The sequence below is a fragment of the Mesitornis unicolor genome, unplaced genomic scaffold (genome assembly GCF_000695765.1).
Source record: "Mesitornis unicolor isolate BGI_N332 unplaced genomic scaffold, ASM69576v1 scaffold26798, whole genome shotgun sequence".
In the NCBI taxonomy this organism is placed as follows: domain Eukaryota; kingdom Metazoa; phylum Chordata; class Aves; order Mesitornithiformes; family Mesitornithidae; genus Mesitornis; species Mesitornis unicolor.
Window position 1 is genome coordinate 1 of NW_010201555.1, and position 18,124 is coordinate 18,124.

At 40.3% G+C, this 18,124-nt stretch overlaps 1 protein-coding gene across 1 annotated transcript in view; it reads left to right on the top strand.

Annotated features, from left to right (window-relative positions):
• Positions 1-1,363: 1,363 nt before the first annotated feature.
• MAP7D2 (MAP7 domain containing 2) overlaps positions 1,364-18,124 on the top strand; it is a gene marked incomplete at its 5' end in the record, with an annotated part of 34,488 nt that continues 17,727 nt past the window's right edge. Inside the window, 6 exons of the mRNA XM_010190142.1 lie at positions 1,364-1,536; positions 1,737-1,814; positions 4,985-5,148; positions 13,398-13,512; positions 14,431-14,529; positions 16,479-16,589. Coding sequence (XP_010188444.1) covers positions 1,364-1,536; positions 1,737-1,814; positions 4,985-5,148; positions 13,398-13,512; positions 14,431-14,529; positions 16,479-16,589 — 740 coding nt within the window. The remainder of the gene's footprint in view (positions 1,537-1,736; positions 1,815-4,984; positions 5,149-13,397; positions 13,513-14,430; positions 14,530-16,478; positions 16,590-18,124) is intronic.

Here is an 18,124-nt window from a genome sequence, read left to right on the forward strand (position 1 = left end):
CACTTCTAGTCTGAATTGTAGGTTTCTTGCTGTTTTGACTTCAGGATCACTGAGAAATTTCCCATTGGAGCTGTAATTTAGTTATGCTGACATCAAGATTCCCCTTCTTGGTTACTTATTGCAGGCCCCTTCAAAGTAGTTGCAAACCTTTGCCACGGTTGCTTTACTGAGCTGCCTCCTCTTCTCCCTGCTTCTCAAATCTGACAGTAAATGGCAGCTAAGCAAAGAAACAAGTGGCCTAGCGTGGAAGTAGGATAAGCCTTTGGTATCTTACCCACAAATTCTAGTTGTAATTAACTGTCTGGGAGCTATAATCACAATTTTCCAGAGGCCTAGCTGCCATCAGGTAGTCACTGTGTGTGTGTGCAAAGCAGGGTTAGAGACAGGGTTTGAAGATGCTGCTTGGGGAGAAAGCAAGCTGTTATTCTAATGGGGGACAGCTGGGACCTGTGTTTTTCACCAGTCCCAAGGGACCACTGAGTCTGGGTTTTAGCCTTCCTCCAGAGCAGCGCTTTTTACAGGAAGGCACTTGCTATGCAGCATCTTTGCTCCCACAGGCAGGAAGGATGCCCTCGGAAAGGAGCCTGCAAGTGTGACTCTTCAGGAAGAGAGTCGGGGTTACAGTCCTAAGTAACTTTTCCCACTCATATTAATCTGATAAAATTAACAACTGCAGTTCTTGGAGCAAAAGGGAAGGGGACTTAATTATAATTCAGTAGCTCTGTAGGGAACCCAAGTAATGATTGCAAAGGATGTAAACTGTGCTGTGTGCCTGTTTGCACTGCAGCCCTTGGAAGACCCCAGGAGATCCTGAAAACAAAGAGAGAAATGAGGCCATGGGGGGCCTTGTCAGCTGTTTTAAAAGGACACCATCCTCTAGCTGGTCAGTCAAATTGGCAGCTGGTGAGCTTACTCATGGTGTTGCAGAAGGTCCTGCTAAGGTTGGTCTGGCTGCTTGTTCCAGGGCACGCAGGCCGGTGACCCCAAGGCACCTCGTGTGTCACGCTCTGCCTTCTTAAATTGGGCTTTTTGGTGGCTCATGCTGTGCAAAGAACTGGGGTGTCTGGATCCAGGTAGAAAACATCCTTAGGCAACCTCCTCCCAAACAAGTAACCTGCTTTTAGTTACCAACTGGAGGAGGACACAAAGTGTTTCCTACCTGGAAAAGAGGGCAAGAGGGCTGCTCCCTCCATGGCCTCATCCAGTGCTAATTGCTGGTTGTTGCAGTGAGCTGGTGCTGGTGGTTTCCTTTGGGGCTGTGTGAAACCCTAAATATGAAGGCTGGGACTTCACATAGTATGAGACAACAGTACAGCTGCATACTGCTTTTACTGCTTTCCTGTACTACCTTTTTCTATTTTAGCCAAAAACTTGAAATTGAGGTTATTAACGAAGATGAAGATGTTCATTGCATCCTTATGGATTTTCCCAAGGAAGTTTTAAGTTTCAAATCGAGCACTAACAGCATGCTTGTTTGCTCTGAGAAGAGGAGTCGGGCATTTACACTGAGGAACTGTGCTTGGAGTTCAGCAGTAGGTAGGACACTGTGCTCAAGATGTGTCCAAATCGCAGCTTGTTAACCTGCTCACATACAAGTGCAAAATCATTTTTGGTGTTGGAATTGTTAAAGATGTAGATACAACTTTTTGTTCCGGTGGAACTTTTTAGATTTTTTGGGTGATGCTTTAATTTTGCTAACACTTTTTTTAACTTATATATTTTTTCTCTAACTTCAGCCATTGATGGATTTCTAAAAACCGATGAAAGACAACGACTGGCAAAGGAGAGAAGAGAAGAAAGGGAGAAATACCTTGGTAAGATGGCAGGAGGTGCATGTATTATTTGTGTATGTGTTAATAGGCTTAAGTTACTAACATGACATTTTTTTCTGTTCTGAATCTTAAAACGTAGTTCAGTCTGTTTCTAGTATTTATTGCTCATATTTCTACTTACAAATTGAATTATAAAAAATCAATTCATGTATTTCTGCTTTGATTTCTATTTGAGTATTCTATAGTTACAACTTGACTTTTTTCTTTGATTTATGTACTTTTGGATATAGGTTTATGTTCTCTGATTTGTAAAAATACCAAATAAGCCTTGAATAATACTCTGGATAATATGCAGGGTGATTTGGTGAAACAACCTCACTTTTACTCTAAGTTTTAGCCTTGTTAAAATTGAGGTGTTAAGTATGGTATAATGCAGATATTTTTTAGTAAGTTTTAAAATTGTTAATCTTTAAGAGAATGAGAAAAAATACTAATTCATTTCCTGAATAATATAAGCATTGGTTTCAAAGTTTTTTAAATAGTTGTTTTTAATCCAGGCAAATGTTAAAGAAATGGCTATTTATTTATTCATTTATTTATTTATAAGGAGTGTGTGTATGTGAAATTAACTGTTCAACATTGTTGACTTTTTATATATATAAAGCATTGAACAGTTAACTTCACTTTTCCTCATTGTAATAACAAGAAAGGCCAGTAGCACTGTTCCTTAAGGTTACCTGACAATACCTGTCAGAAGGAATTACCAGTGTTTTATGATTTTGTGAAATTTAAGATAGGCTTATATTTTGAGGAAATTTCATCTAAAACAGTGTGAGCACCTGTGAAAAGAACCATAGGGAAAAAAACTGTTTTTCTTGCAATAAATGAACAACAAACTGTTGACCGTTTTGTGACAAAGCCTGACTCTCGAGGCCAGTAGCTTGACATTTTTTGGTACCGTGAGCTTGGTGAGCAAGATTTCTTTTGGCAGTTCCTGTGAAAACCTGCTGGTGGTTAGTACTTAAATCTCCCCAGAGTTTCTGTCACCAGCCTGAGTCATAGCTTACATCTCTCCTGGGTATACTTAGTCCAGACTATCTTTTCTGTCCTCCTGATTATCCCTTCTTTGCTGGTTCCCAAAAAAAGTGATGTGTTGAGTAGATTGAAAAGAACTTGGATTAAAAAGCAGAAGAGAAGATGAGAGGAAAACTGAAAGCTGGAGAATATGGGAGTGGTTGGACGAGAGAATTTGGAAGGTGTTGACTGTCGTTCTTGTCTCCAGACACCATATGTACCTTTTGGAAACATACTTTTTTAGGATTAAGACCATTTATAGAATAGGAAGCTCTGGGTTTTGGTCACAATTTGTCTGTGTCAAATTTCTTTTAGAAGTTCGGAAAAAAGCAGCAAGTTCCTCAAAACGACAGATCTTAATGCAACCAGCAGGTACTTTGCAGCAGTACAGAACAGCATTTTCACCAAAGCCAGAACTCATTAATCAGTGGTTTAGTATCCCTGAATTAATGAAAAAGAGTTATATATTTTGTCCATGGTGACAGAATGGCTTGCTTCTCTATCCAGAATCAGTTGCAGGTTTCACCTACTTACTCAGAAGGTAATCTTAGCACAATCTGTGGACACTTCACTTTTATTTTTTTTTTTTTATCAACTCTGGCATGCTGATTTCACCTGCTTTACCTGAAGTGACTAGTAGTTGTTAACAGTTAATGGCTGGCCACTTGTCTTCCACTGTCTCTGAGGTAAGTCTTTATCTGTTGTCAAGTCTGATTTTTCACGTGTACAAGTCCATGGTCCCCTGCAGCACTGACACTCCGCTCATACTGCCCTGTCCCAGGGTGGGAAGAATAGTGAATTCTCATAAGGTGAGAGGCGAAGACACCATCAACTGCATTTCTGACAAGAATAAGGTAGAAGGTGTTCTGCAAAGCAGGTTGGATGTGAGGAGGAAGTATTTTTAGGAGGATCCAGTCTTCAAGGGCAAGAAATGCAACTGTTAGAAAAGGATCTGGTGTTGGAGGGACTCTGGCTTTAAACCAAGGACTTGAGGGTGGAGTGGGGCTAAGAGAACGGAAAGTCATGGCTGTGATTAAAGAGTCTGGGGTCAACAGCTGAGGGGAAAATGCTGATCTAGAAAGAGGGAATTGAGAGGGCTCAGCAAGAGCCTAGGACTGATGGGAAGATACTGAGAGTTAAAGGGTAGAAATTTGCTCTACAGGGAAGCAGGAACTGAAAAAGCAGACTGAGACTGAATCGGTGAGCAGGATGAAGGACTAGTTCTTGTATAAACAGTGTTAATTTTGGCTTTCCTAACTTTCAAGTTCTTAGCCTGCCGCTGTGAGAATATTCCTTCTTTGATATCAGCTACATATGTGTTGGTATGTGACATGACAGGCTTGCGTATGTAGGCATGCTTACTGAACTCCTCCTTCCTGCCTTTTTATGGAATACACTTGCATGAGAAGTGGATTTTTCCTCATGATTTGTCACATTAACTTCTACTACTTGTTCTCCTATTTAAACCTGAAGCAACAGTCCTGTATGTAATGTTGCAGTCTGAGTTTCTGTAACAACAAGTTAATGTCTCAAGAAGCCTATGACTCCAGTAGGAATAAACAGCAGGGCAAGCTGTCAATAACGGAAGTAATTTTTTTCATGCAAAGAGGCAGAAGTAGATAAAGATGTAGCACCGAATTACGAACAGGATGGTATATTTTCAAAGCTTCATGGAAAATTAAGCATATCTTATCATGTTTTTATTTTGAAGGCAGCCTCATAATGAGAAACGCAGTTTTAAAGAAAATCCAAGGGCTTTTGCTTCAATGTGTGTAACTGATGCACTTTAAAACCTACTGGGAACATTTATGTCTGAAAAAAGAATTTGGCTTTAAACTACAGAGGGATTTGAAACATGAACAAAAAGGAGTTGTTAACTATTCTGTACACTGTTTTTACATAGGTAAGGGGCACAAACTGTCACTTTGTGTACAAAGGACATCGCTGTTTATTTAGCAAATGACTTAGATTCACTAATCATTCCAGCACTTCTGTGCACTGTGGTTTTTTAAATCTTAGTGGACTAAATCCTTGTGTGCTTGTATTTGGTTTTTTACACTATTGTGTCATGTTATCAAATAATTCTAAAACAGAAGAAAATTTGCATAAGTTGCAATGCACTTTCTCCTCTGCCTAAGCTGCTAGGGAACAGCAGATACTGGCGAAGGAGAGAAGAGCAAAACTTCAATATGAGAAGCAAATGGAGGAGCGATGGAGAAGGCTGGAGGAACAAAGGCAGAGAGAGGAGCAGAAGAGAGCAGCTGTTGAAGAGAAACGGAGACAAAAGCTTAAAGAGGAGGAGGTAAGGTCCACTGGGAGATGTACAGTTGAGCAGCTCTGTATGGTAGCATTAGACACAGCTGATTATTGACTTTGGGAACAAGAAGGACACATCACCACAGCTGTAAGTACTCCACTAGTGCTTGTACATCAGAAACACTTCCCAGAACTTTTTGTTTCTTGATTTTTGTCTGATCTCATGGAATAGACGTCTACTTATGTTAACATATCTGGGACTCTGACTGCCAGACAATAAAGCACCAGCTTTCCAGAAGGTGTTTTTTAAAGATGAATGATTCCATAAAAGGGAAAGATTTTTCTTACTGTTTTGTTTACTATCCATGAAACTGAAATAATATTTATGAAAATGTGTTCTTTCATTTTTCCTCAGTGACATAAGAGCAGAAATTCTTACTTAAAGCAGTGAAGAATCTAGGCTGGTTTAAAATTGTAGCACAGAACATAATTAATTAATCATGTATCTTTTGAAGCATCTTCATACCCTTCCTCTCTTCTACTCTCCCTGCTGAGATATTTAAGGTTCTTTTTTGCTTTAGTGAGTCCAATTTCTGATGCAGATCTCTGAATGCAGTGTGTGTGTGTCTGTGTGTTTCTCCACATGACATTGCGTAGGAAACACCAGCGCTGCGACTGTAACTGATAAAGAATTAATGACTTTTTGGAAAAGGGGGTAGTGGTTTTTTTAAAAAAAAAAAAGGCCAAAAGAAGGTGTTTCCCTAGTTCCTAGATAAAAAGGCTCTAGAAGTCTGTTTGGGTTTTTTTTCTGCCCCCATCTTTTGATCAAAATATCTTTGCAAGAAAAATAAAACACTTCTGCATGGGATCAGAATAACATACTGCGTGTTGTTTGATTTTTTTTCACTTCAACCTGAAGAGAAGATTATATCCTGCTGTTCCTCTTTCAACCATAACATATTGATTGTGGCTTCTGCATAACAGCTGAGAATTCATTTTAAAATATTTTGTCATGTGGTTTGTTTCAAATTTTGATATGAAAAATGCCAAAAAGCAGAAACAAAGGGTGAGAGGCCTCTCTCCTTCTGTGGTAACATCATTGACCTGCCATGCTTCTTCCCCAGTATTTCCTGCTGTAATAACCTTCTGCAGCTAAGCAAAATTGATCCCCTTTATAGGGATTGTAAGGGAAGGTGGCAAGTACAAAAACTTCCAAATCTTGTCCTCAAAATTTGAACCAGAGGGTGGCAGGGAGAGGGAGAGCTGTAGGAAGTGTGAGCAGCCATCTGTTTTCCCTGCTGCATGGTTTGCCTGTACTGGAGAAATGAGAGCAGGGTTGTCAGACATAAAAGAAGCTGTGCTAGGTCAGACCCAAAAGGGTCAGTTCAGTGGGGACCCCATTTCCTACAGTGGCCTCCTGCAGTTGCCCAGAGATGGATGTACGAGGCTAAGCACACAGTGATGTTTCTCCCAAGCATCAAGAAGCCTGGTATAGCTCCCCAACACCCTGTATGTGTGATAGGAGACTTCTCCAATGGCAAGAGAAAGGCTGCCTCCAAGTATTTGGTGATAATACTCATACCACTCCTAGTTCTGCTCACTGAGCTGGTCCTTCAAGCTATAACTGCCTGAAACCTTTTGGGAGCCAAGTCAGGCCCAGGCCTGGCTCCTTTCCTTTTCCTTTCTGCTCTTCCCCATCCCCCAGGCTGAGGAACCTGAGAGAAGGCTGTGTGGGCAGGAGGACAGGAGACGATGCTTGCTTGTTTGGGGATGGATTAGGCTTGGTGGGAAAAATCTAGGAGCCTTGGAAGGATGGGAGGGTACATATGGGAATAATCTGTAAAACGGGAGGATGAGGGGAGAAGGAAACTAGGAAAAGGAGACACCACCACTGCCTGGCTTCCCTTCGTGGTTACTTGTCATTCCTTAATTTCTCAAATTCCACTTGAATTCTATGAAAGAATCTGCCAAATCCCACCCCCACCAGCTCTTCTGGTGAGCTCCTCAAACCCTATAAGTGCAGTAGCAGTGAGGGTCTGAGTAAGGATGGTGGTGAAGTTGTGGTTCCTTGGGCATTGCAAGTTACTCACTGCTCATGAGTCATTGTGGACATTTGAGGCCGCCTTTACTGGAAGAGCCTTGAACCTGTATTTCCCACAGCTGGGGGTGGGGTTATACCCTGGCCAGTGAGCCAGTATACTGCAGCATGTCCTCAGTGTTTCACCTTTTAACACTGGTTTACGCTGGGTGGGGACTGGAGCACCCATTTTACCTTCTCATCAGGTGTCGGAAGTGCCAAGTAGAGAGATTTTCTTCCTTGCTCTCTGCCTTACTGGTTGTCCTTTATGTCTTCCTTACATCTTTTCTCCTTGCCTTTTAACACAGCAGAAGGCAGTGCATATTTGTAATAGGAATAGATTATGTAAACCTCTCTAGAAAATACTGTTGTTGCATTTGTAAGAGTTTGAAATGAATGGCTCTTAACAAACTGTGGGGACTTGTTGGCTTCCTACATCAGAGCATCCTCTGCTTGGCTGTTTTGCATCCAGAGGACTTCTTAAAGAGGAGGTGGCTGAAGTTCAATTGACTTTGCTTGCTTTTTCCTCTACAGTGCCAGATAAGAGATGCTGGTTGTAAAGTCTGGGAATGGAGATGTTCTGGCAGAGTTCTCCTCTGGGGCAGCTGGAGCTTGTTGCTTGTTGGAGTGGAAATGTGTCCAACTTCCCAAACAGAAACCAAATAAATGTGTCTGAAAATTGTCCTGTTTACATTGACTGTAGCTTAGAGGTCTTCAGTAGCACTGCCCTTCCCTCCATATTACTTTTAAAGCTGCCCACTCCTTTAGTAGAAGCAGTCCCTGAATAAAGAAGCATGTAGTTGTTCAACAGAAGTTATTAAAGAGTTGCTTCTAACAGCTTTGGGACTAGATAAAAGCAAAGCTAGTCTTCCTTCAGTTAAAATTATTTTTCCCTTTCCCTGTCTTGAACTTCTGTGTGACTTAAACTTTTATTTGCAAGGTATTTTTATCTGTACACAGGGTATTGGGCAGTCTCCGTAGAAGCTGTGGTGTTCTTCTGCTCTTGTACTCCGTAAGACAATATGAACATCACTTGCACAGGCCATGTCAAGGATGTCGGCGTGAATAACAGCAATAACATCCATCTAGTCAAAGATCCACTTTTAATAAAACCATCAGATTTTGTTAAAAAGGAAATTGATAAAATTAGTAGTGATCCTACCAACATACTAATGTTTAAATAAACACTAGTATAGGTAGACAGCATCAAATCTAATTCAGCACTCAGACTTGAAAGACTGATGTAGCAACTGCTAAATTGGAAAGAGTATCCTGCAGCATTGGAGAGATTGTTTTGGTGCACTTGCATTATGTCTTATATTTGTCAAAAGTATGCACTTAAACACAAAAGAGTGAAAAACTCTCCAGGTGTTACATCATTAACTACTTACAATGTTGTAATTCAAAGTTAATTACTTTGTAATTAAGTAACTGCTTTCCAAACATATTCTGGCAGTTCGTATACTGGGTGGAATTCAGTTGCACGAGTAACACAGAAATTTTGCTGCAAATTGTTTGAGATTGCTATGCAGGCAGTTTCTCAGTTTGCTGTGGGCATTGGACATGTAGTAAGGATGAAATTCTCCTCCTCAACACTGAACGTCGTCCTCTGCTCCTCCCCTGCCATCACTTGCTGTCGCAGCTCCCCTGTACCTTAACGCAGAGCCTTTATTTCTCCTCTGTTGTTCTCTAATGCACACACCTTTAGTAAATTTTCCCTTTCTGCACACCCATAATAGTAACTGGCTGAGAGTAGACATGAATTCTGTTCAGTAGGGTAGTTAAATTTAAAAATACTGTATTGCTCTTTAATGTGTTCTTTACATAAAAAAATAACAGCTCTTTTGTTGCTGTGTGGAAAAGCCACTCAAAAGATGAAGCCAACTGATAATACCAGGAAACAGTGAGCTACTTATACAGTGCTGATGAATATATAAAATGAAGAGAAAGACTTTTGGGGGGGCTTTTTTTTTTTTTTTTAGATACTTGTATTGTAGATATAAGGCAGATAGTTTTAGAATTGTTTGCACAAGTTATTTTAAGTCATAATACTCATAAAGTATTTTTTTTCCTTGTTTTCACATCTGTGTCATGTTTTACATAGAGAAAAAGAAAGTGCTTCAGTCAAATGACTTGCTTTCTCACTGTTGTTTTTTGGGTTTGCTTGGTTTTGCTTTTGCCTTTTTTTTTTTTTTCATCTTTTTATTCAGCCAGTGTAAAGGTTTGTTCTGTTGCTTAGTCTGTGGAAAACCTGAATGAATAAATACGGATTTTGGAAAGCAACATGTATAGTTTAGATACTAGCAGTAGATGGCTCTCTTCTTATGGCTTTACTCACTCTTAATTTAACCTATGGGCAAAGCTTGTACATTACAATTTTTTGTGAAAGCTCGCTAGATCTTTATTGCAGAGGTTGTTTCTTCTATCTGTGGTTGTTAGAGTTTCCAAATGAAGATAACATGGAATCATAGAATGGTTTTGGTTGGAAAAGACCTTTAAGATCATTGAGTCCAACCATTGAACCAGCCCTAAGTCCACCACTAGACCATGTCCCTAAGCACAACATCTACTAGTCTTTTAAACACCTCCAGGGATGGTGACTCAACCTCTTCCCTGGGCAGCTCGTTTCAGTGCTTGACAACCCTTACAGTAAAGAAATTCCTCCTAATATCCGACCTAAACCTCCCCTGGTGCAATTTGAGGCCATTACCCTTTGTCCTATCAGTAGCTACCGGGGAAAGATTCGGACACCCACCTCACCACGACCTCCTTTCAGGTGGTTGTAGAGGACGATAAGGTCTCCTGTCAGTCTCCTTTTCTCCAGGCTAAACAACCCCAGCTCCCTCAGCTGCTCCTCATAAGGCTTGTGCCCTAAACCCTTCACCAGCTTTGTTACCCTTAAACATGGATAGTTTGATATGTTTCTAAGAAGGTACTTCATCTATAACATAAACAGGAATGGGTTTGTGTTTTGTTTGCTGATGAAGGAATGCTTTGTCTTGTTTACCTGTCATCACAGACCAAATTATTAATGTATGAGATGTTTATGCTCTGCTTCCATGTGTCTTGCTTGCTTTCGCTTTTGAGTTTTGTGCTAAGTTAAAATGTTTTTTAAATAACTATCGTTTCCTTGTCAAAAATGGCCTTCATATTGTTCTTTATCAAAGCTATATCTGCAGGGTTACATGAGGTTTAATAATTATGTTCTATAGTGCTTTAATGAAAGGCTCTTTAAAAATGGAAATGAATTATCCTCTCCACATCACATAATGGAAGATTTCAGCCTCAGATTGTAGGTAGCATGGGCTTCCAAATACGTATGAAAAATAATTTAATTTCTTTAATCTACGTCATCCTGCATTTTCTTAAGCAGTGTTTTCATAGTAGGTGGTGTAAGTGTATTCTGTGGTTTGCAAACTATGGAATATTGCTGGTCCATGCTCCAAGCAACATTAAAAAAACCCCAAAAACATAAATCACCCAGGTAATTGAAACTTGACTGCTTTCATCTTATCTTTTTTGATTAATGTATAACAATACTCATTAGATATGAAAATGTATGCTTTAATGAGAGAGAAATGGGAAGATCACTTTCCTTCATAAAGAATGTGGGTAGAGAGCTATATTGAGACAGGATGCATAGTAGAAGAAAGTAATGAAAAGAAGCAGACTGCAGAGAAGAACAGGTGATGAAATGGGAGGTGAGGTTAGGGAAGAGTAAGTACAGAGAAGGGACTCAGACAGAATTAAATTAATGTCGAGAGGTGGGAAGTTAAAGGCAAAAAGTGTGAACTTGAAATGCAAAGCCAGCACACACGGGTTTTAAATATGAAAATTGCATCATCAGGTAGTAAGAGAAGAAAGACAGACTGCTGCAAACTACATTGGAGGGGAGTGGCTTTGGATTCCAGAGACTGGAAGTTTTTCCTTTTTCCTTGTCCATACAGACAAGAAGTGGTAGCATATTCAAAACTGTCTTTTTATTCTGTGCTGTCGCTGAAGAGTCTGTGCTTGAGCTTTGTGGTGCTTTGTGCCTTTGCTCTGTAGGGAGAAAGAGGATGAGGAAAGAGGCAGAGTGCGCATTTGCATGCCTGCCTGGACACTGATGGCACTGACGAGACAGATGGGGGGAAAGGGGGGGGGAGGGCGGGGAAGCAGCTGTCGGCTTTCAGTGCAGTGGTCTTTGCATGTTCCCTGATAGACCATGAGCTAAAGACATGGAAGGGAGACAAAACTGAAGTGAGAGCTTAAAACACATGACTGAAAGACTGTCTTCCTGGAGATGGCAGCAGAAATTGTAATGGCAGGGTGAAATTGTACCTGGTCAAAAGGTAATAGGGACAGGAGAGCTGAGAATGATAGGATAGGGAAGAATTGCCTTGTTTTCACTCCTTGTATAGAGGGTAATATAATGAAATTCTTTGTGATACAAGTGATTTGTAAAAAAATTAAGAGAAGAGAGCTTAAAGACAAAGGGTAGTGGCTTCCTGTTGAAATTGATGGATAATTGGTAGCAGGGTTGGATGAGGTGGAAAAAATGAGGTCAGAAATAAATTACTGGAAGTCATGCTAATAGAAGAGATTCTTCAAAGACGTGGAAGAGACAAAAGTGTATTGCAGATTACCAGAAGATGATGAGAAGGCATCTGGCATTTTAGAAGCCCAGTGACCATAGACAGAGCCCCAGGAAGGTAACACAAAGTTTACAGATATGTGCATAATACAAGTTCCAGGCATGGTAGTTACTGGAAGTGCCTGATGTTATGGTCTGATCTGCTGAAGGAGCTCCATCAGAGACAGCAGCCACAACATCAGTGCGGAGACTGAGGGAGACATGCTTGTCATAAAATATACTGGGGAAGGGGAGTAGGAAATCTAGGCTGAAGTCACAGATTGGTGAGAGAAATTAGTCTGGCCAAGAGATGCAGGAGAGGTTTTCTACACAGTTGATCTGAGCTGCCAAAAGATGTTTGGAGACAAAGCTGGGGACTAATAGAAATTGAATATGATGTAATCACAGAAACGTGCAGGATCAAGAGTTTGAAGTGGATAGGAGTCTTATAGTAGACCAGAAGGACATACGTAACAAAGGTAGTAAGTAACAGGACCAAAAGTACTAATAGGATCAAAGAGCTAAAAGCCATTGGGGCAGGAGTTGGAGGCAGCGGCATCTTTCACAGCAGGGTTTGGGCTGCTGAAACGTGAGGGTGAAGAGGTTGCCAGATGCGAATGAGGTACTGGGGGGAGGAAAGGAAGAGGGTAATAGATGATGGAATGGTGGGTGGGGAAGAACCAGGTTTTATCTGCTTGAGTGGAGGAAAAGAAAAGCTGCAGAGACCGTTGTCACAGCAATAAACCACAAAGAAAATAGCAGAGGGAGGAGGTGGGAACAAAACTGAGTGGTGGGTCTCCGAGTGAGAGTTAGGAGGTGGTGGAGAGGGAATAAGGTGACTATATGTAGCTGTAAGTTTAAGGCAGAGCAGGATTTGGGGAGGGAAAGAAATCTCCTTGTTATTTCATCTGAAAATCCTAACTCATGAAGCCATGGAGAAGAACGTGGGTGTGGAGGGGGAAAAAAAATAAATCTTGGAGCAACACAATCTGGGCATACACTAAAAAATACACACAGGAAATAAAATCAGAAGCTCTTAAATGCCTAGACTGTAAAGTACGTAGTGGAATATAGAAGGGAGTTTTTGTAAAAATAAATAAATAATTTGAGCATCCTGCAAAGTAACCTACTTTGGGTTTGAAGTGATCATTCATCTGCGTGGCTAGGAGGAGCCACTGGCATTGCAGCAATTTAGCTGTGCTCAGAAAGGGGTGGAAAAAAAATCCCGAGGTCTGCATAGCCAAGAAGGAGTTAATGCTTGTCGAGCATTATTCTTACACAAATTAAGTCCAGAGCACAGCAGCAGCCTCACCAGCAGGAGCAGATGCTAGGCAGTGATGCAACCTGTGTTATTTACTTAGGCCTCTGTAGTGACCTCAGTGGCTTGCAGACAAAGGATACAGATATCTGGAGGTAGGTAGCATGCTGATACCTTCTTTACTTAGTCTTTTTTCTTTTCTTGCAAACAAGCTCCTGGAATCGTCTTGCGTGAAGCAACAGGGGGACTGCATATTTTTAGCGTGATTTCAGAAGGAGAGATGGGGAAGAAAAGCACCCAAAGAACTTGATTGAGATTTGGTTTCTGCTTTTGTACCACTATCACCAGGAGCGTTTAGAAGCCATGATGCGTCGGTCCCTTGAACGCAGCCAGCAGCTGGAGCAGAAGCAGAAGCGGTGGTCGTGGGGAGGAGCACTGGCTGCAGGCTCAGGAGGGAGAGACGGTAAGGGAAGCAGGCTGCCTGCATTGCAGATCTCCAAGTGCAAAATGCATGAGGCTGTGGAGATAGTAAGGGAGATGCCTTTTATAGTTGGGGTGGTACTGGATGGGCTGCTGCCTTGGGGCACGAATAAATGCTTTGTAATTGCTGCTTCTCTCTAATACCTTCTGAAGAGAAAGGTTACTCCTAACTTTAGGAATGCAGATCATTTTAACAGAGTAACCAGAATCTGTTTGGAGGATGCTAAATACTAAAAGTCTGTGCTCTCTCCGTTTTTTTTCCTCTTCCCTCGCATTGTTTTCCCACGCACACAGTTAGCAAATTTAATATTCACCAAAGGACTGAGTGCTCTCTAAGCCTTGCAAGAGATGATCTGTTTTTGTTTGGTGCTTCTGAAAACCTGATGGGAATTTCTAGATGACTATGCAGTGTGTGCAGTTTAAAACTGTTTTGGTTTTTTTCCCCACATACTTTCTGTTGCTACTCTTTTTTTGATTTGGCTTCAGAACAAATTCTTTTTATTACATAATCAGTCATGTACTGCTTTTATATTTCAAAAAGAGGCATGTTTTCTGTTTTAAATAATATAATTTATTTAAATTTGTCAGGTTTGAATGAACTGTTGTTTTGGGGAAAAATATCCATGTTCGAGTGCTGATGAAATATGATGGTTACTTTCTCTTAAATAGTGTGTAAATATACTTAACTCTAAAACCGCAAACTCTGTTTCACATCTTAGTTTTCACGGTATGCCTTCAAAAAACCAGGAAGTTAAAGATCTATGACAATAAAAGAAGTCTTTTGCACTTTGAGAAAGAGAACAGTTTGTCTTTGTGGTGCAGTTTATGCTTAATGCCACCTCCCTCAACTTCTTCAGTAATTTCTTTCACCTCTTTTTGCTCTAATTTCTCTGCTGTGTAGGTGAATCAGAAAATACCCCACCCCCTGTTCTAGGTTTAGCTGCCAACACCCTTCCTCCAGACCCTGTGACCTCTACTGCTCCTGCTGATTCCTTCAATGGTATTTCAGAGCATCACAGCACCATCGTGTCTCGTTTCTACCTGTTCTAATCACTGTAACCCATCCGCTGATCTTGTCCTTCCTAACCACTGTTTTATTATTATTCAGTCTGGTACTCTACGGCATTATCCTTAGTGCTGTGGACTAAGTGTCTTTTTAATTTCCTTTTAATTTTGCCATGGTGGAGCAGTGCATGCCTCTCATTCCAGCACAGTAGAGGCATTTCATGGTTTTCTCACTAAATGTAGACTTCTGCTGCTCAGATTCTCATCTCTGTTAATTCTGTGGGCACTCTCTACATGTGTGTGTGTGTGTCTGTATAAATATAATTATGCATATATTTGACAGTTCTAATGGACACGCATAGGTGCAGGTGCCGTTTAAAAAACCAAAATTCAGCTGCACAATAAGAGAAAATGTGTTATACTTTATGTAACAGCTGCGCTGTTATGGAGATGATGTTTCATCAAAACAGTCCCCTCCTTCCGTCTCGGGGGCCTTTTTCTGCAATATTTCAAGAACAAGCAAATTTGGTATAAACAGCCGTGCTGTGTTTTCAGCCTCCTGAAGTGGATTTTGGCCAAGCTGGCATTTGTAACAAACTCAAGTAGTTGACTTTGTTTAGGCAATCGTGGTTTTGTTTTCTTTGGTATTGTTCCATTATATATAATTAAAATTATTATTCCCGTTAAAGGACTGTGAAGGTAGATGAGTCCTCCGAAGTTAAGAAAGAATTACATATAGAATTTCTAATTTTGATTGCAAATGTACTTGACATTTTGAAAACATAACACAGGAGGTGCTTTTAAGGTGCTTTTTGAGGTGCTTTTAAGAACCAGGTTCTTTCTCTGCCCCCAGAGGAGGAGCTAGGCTTGACTATTACTCCTGCAGAATGCACAGTAAATGTTGTTCTGCCCATGGTCTCAGAACTCTTATTTCCATGCAAACAGATTCCAATTTTTATACTAATTGTTGGTCCTGTACAAAGAGGCTTGGATGTGCAGTGGACCATACCATTATTGTACCTGCTTTTTGGAAAAAAGGCAATGTAGAGAACTGTATTGTTTATTGTAGTAGATAGATGGAAGGCAAATCTTGGAGATGTTTTGATGGATATAATGCAGTAACTTAGGAGCTGCAGAATTAGGGCCACGGATGTATCTCTAGTTGAAAATACTTTTTTTTTTTTTAAAGAAATAAAATTCAAATTTAAGGGACAAAGCATCTGTGCTTTTAGCTTCTAAGCATCATTCAGTGATCATCAAATGCTGGTACACTGTAGTAATACTTGAATAACGGTTTTCTGTCATTCATTTGAATAAATGGCAAGGCAGGAAATGGGTATTGTGCTCAAACAAACTTTGTCAAACAGTATTTCAGAAGAAAAATGAGAGCACTTGGGGTAGTATCTGAAAGCTTTTTTTTTTTTTGAAGTCAAATGGCTGGTGCCAGATCAGTCACTAAAACAGTGATTTCTCATTGTGTGAACACACAAATGTTAGTTATTTCATTCTTATATTGGAATAATACCTGAGGTCTACTCCAGCTCTTCCAGACTGAACGTAGAGGCGAGGGGGAATGGAGATGAGGAGTTCAGAGCTGTGTGTGCATTTCGTTTTTCTTTAGGTAACTTTCTGCTTGTGCTGGTAGTGACTATCTTGTATCAGAATGGCTTCACTCCTTCAGACCTGTTATTTGCCTGCCTGTGGCAATATAAAAGATAAGCTGTTGTAAAACTGCGATGTCAAATTCACAAGCAGAAAAGTTGAATCCCAAAGCATGTCTTATAAAATGCTGATCCTCCAGCAGTCAGAAAGAGCTCATCTTGCGCCTTATTCAGTGATATGATCAGTGACAAGGGCCAAAGAGTACAAATGCAAGGTTAATTTGGGGAGTTTTCTCAACACTGCGATGTGAATACAAATATCTCCAATGCGTCTCTCCTGCAGCATGTGACAAACTTTCAGCTTCTACAATGAATCTGCCAAAGCAAATGGAATCGCCCATCAGTAAGCGCCTCTCCTCCTCTACAGCGGCAATAACACATTCCCCCGACAGAGGCAAGTGAACCTGCTGGTCTCCTACCAGCGTAAACTCTCCTTCTGCTTAAAGCACTTCTTGTCCGTGTGGCTTTGTAACTCGCTTATACTTTATTCAAAAGAACTCAAAGAGTAACGGGGGGTTGTAAGTTAATACAGTAAATAGTTCTGCAGCCTGTCCCAAGACTGTGCTGCCGTGCTGGAGGTCCTAGGCCAGCGACAAATGTTGTGGGGTTTTTTTTTTACTGATTCTTTTCCAATTTTTGACACTCCAGCAAACCAGGTCACAAGTACATGTGGTGACTGCAGCAGTTTCCTATAACTGTACGGCTTGTGATCTTTTAGACAAAAACAAAGAAAAACAAGCAAACCAAACATGTGGCTCAATGTTAGAAGTGGGTTGTACCCTGGGCAAGAAGCACGTCTGATGAGCCACCTGGGTGTCTTCAATCTGGTGATCAGAGTTGTAGAGCCCTTTTAATTTGATTTGAAATGCTGATCCATCAGAGGCTCAGCAAAAGATGATCGTCTTGCGGGATTAGTGTTTACTAAACATTACATAGAGGACTGGAGGGTTTACCCCGCTGTGAACTCTTTAGAAATTTTCTTTTTTTTTTGCGTGTCTTTTTTCCTTTCCCCTCCTTTTTTTTTTTTTGAACTCTAATGAGAAAAAAACAAACCTGGAATAAGCAACAATGAAGGCTTATTTCTAGAATAAAAAGAGAAGGTAAATTTACTTTCATTTTTCAGTTGCTTAATGAAAAGTTATCTATAGCTTTGAGGTTATTATGACAGATGGCTTTATATGTATATGCATGTAATAGGAACATCTATAAATATCTTTCTTACATAGTTGACGCTTATATTTATGGAGTAGGAAGCAATGCAGGCATCTTGTATAAATAAGACTTATGTAATGAGGTGAGACTGCACATTTTAAATGCAGTCCCTGTATGGTTGGCACATTAGTGAGTAGCTGCGCTGTTATACCAAATGTTTCACCTTTTCTACTGTGGAAAAAGGCAAACCTTTTTCATGCTGAGTCATGAAAGCAACCATTTTGCAGAATGGAACGTGCCCCTGTGTAAGAACAAAATGTAACTCTGTCTTAACCTTACTGTATTTATTGTACAGGTGGAAAATAATTTAAAATTATGGAGAAACTAGAAACCTTTTTTTCATAGGGAATGAAAATTGTCTTTAAATATTTTAAGTCTCAAACACTTTAAGGTTGTTTTCAATTCATTTAACCATTTCATCCTTTTATTTTAGTTATTTTAATGTAACATTGTTTTATTTCTTTGCATTTTAAATTTTATTTTATTTGCTCCCATCCCTCAGCTCACCGCATGCATCTTAGTCCAATGGAAAACTTTATTGTTTCTCGACTGCTGACTCCCACACAGTCATCTTTAGCCAGAAGCAGAAGTACACTAATGCTTTCTGAGCAGTACAGTAATCCAGGTAAAAATGTGAATTACTCACTTTGAAACCCTTAAGGTATGGTTTTGGTTGCATTTGAGTAGTTGCTGTAAAAAATGGAGTGTTATGAACCA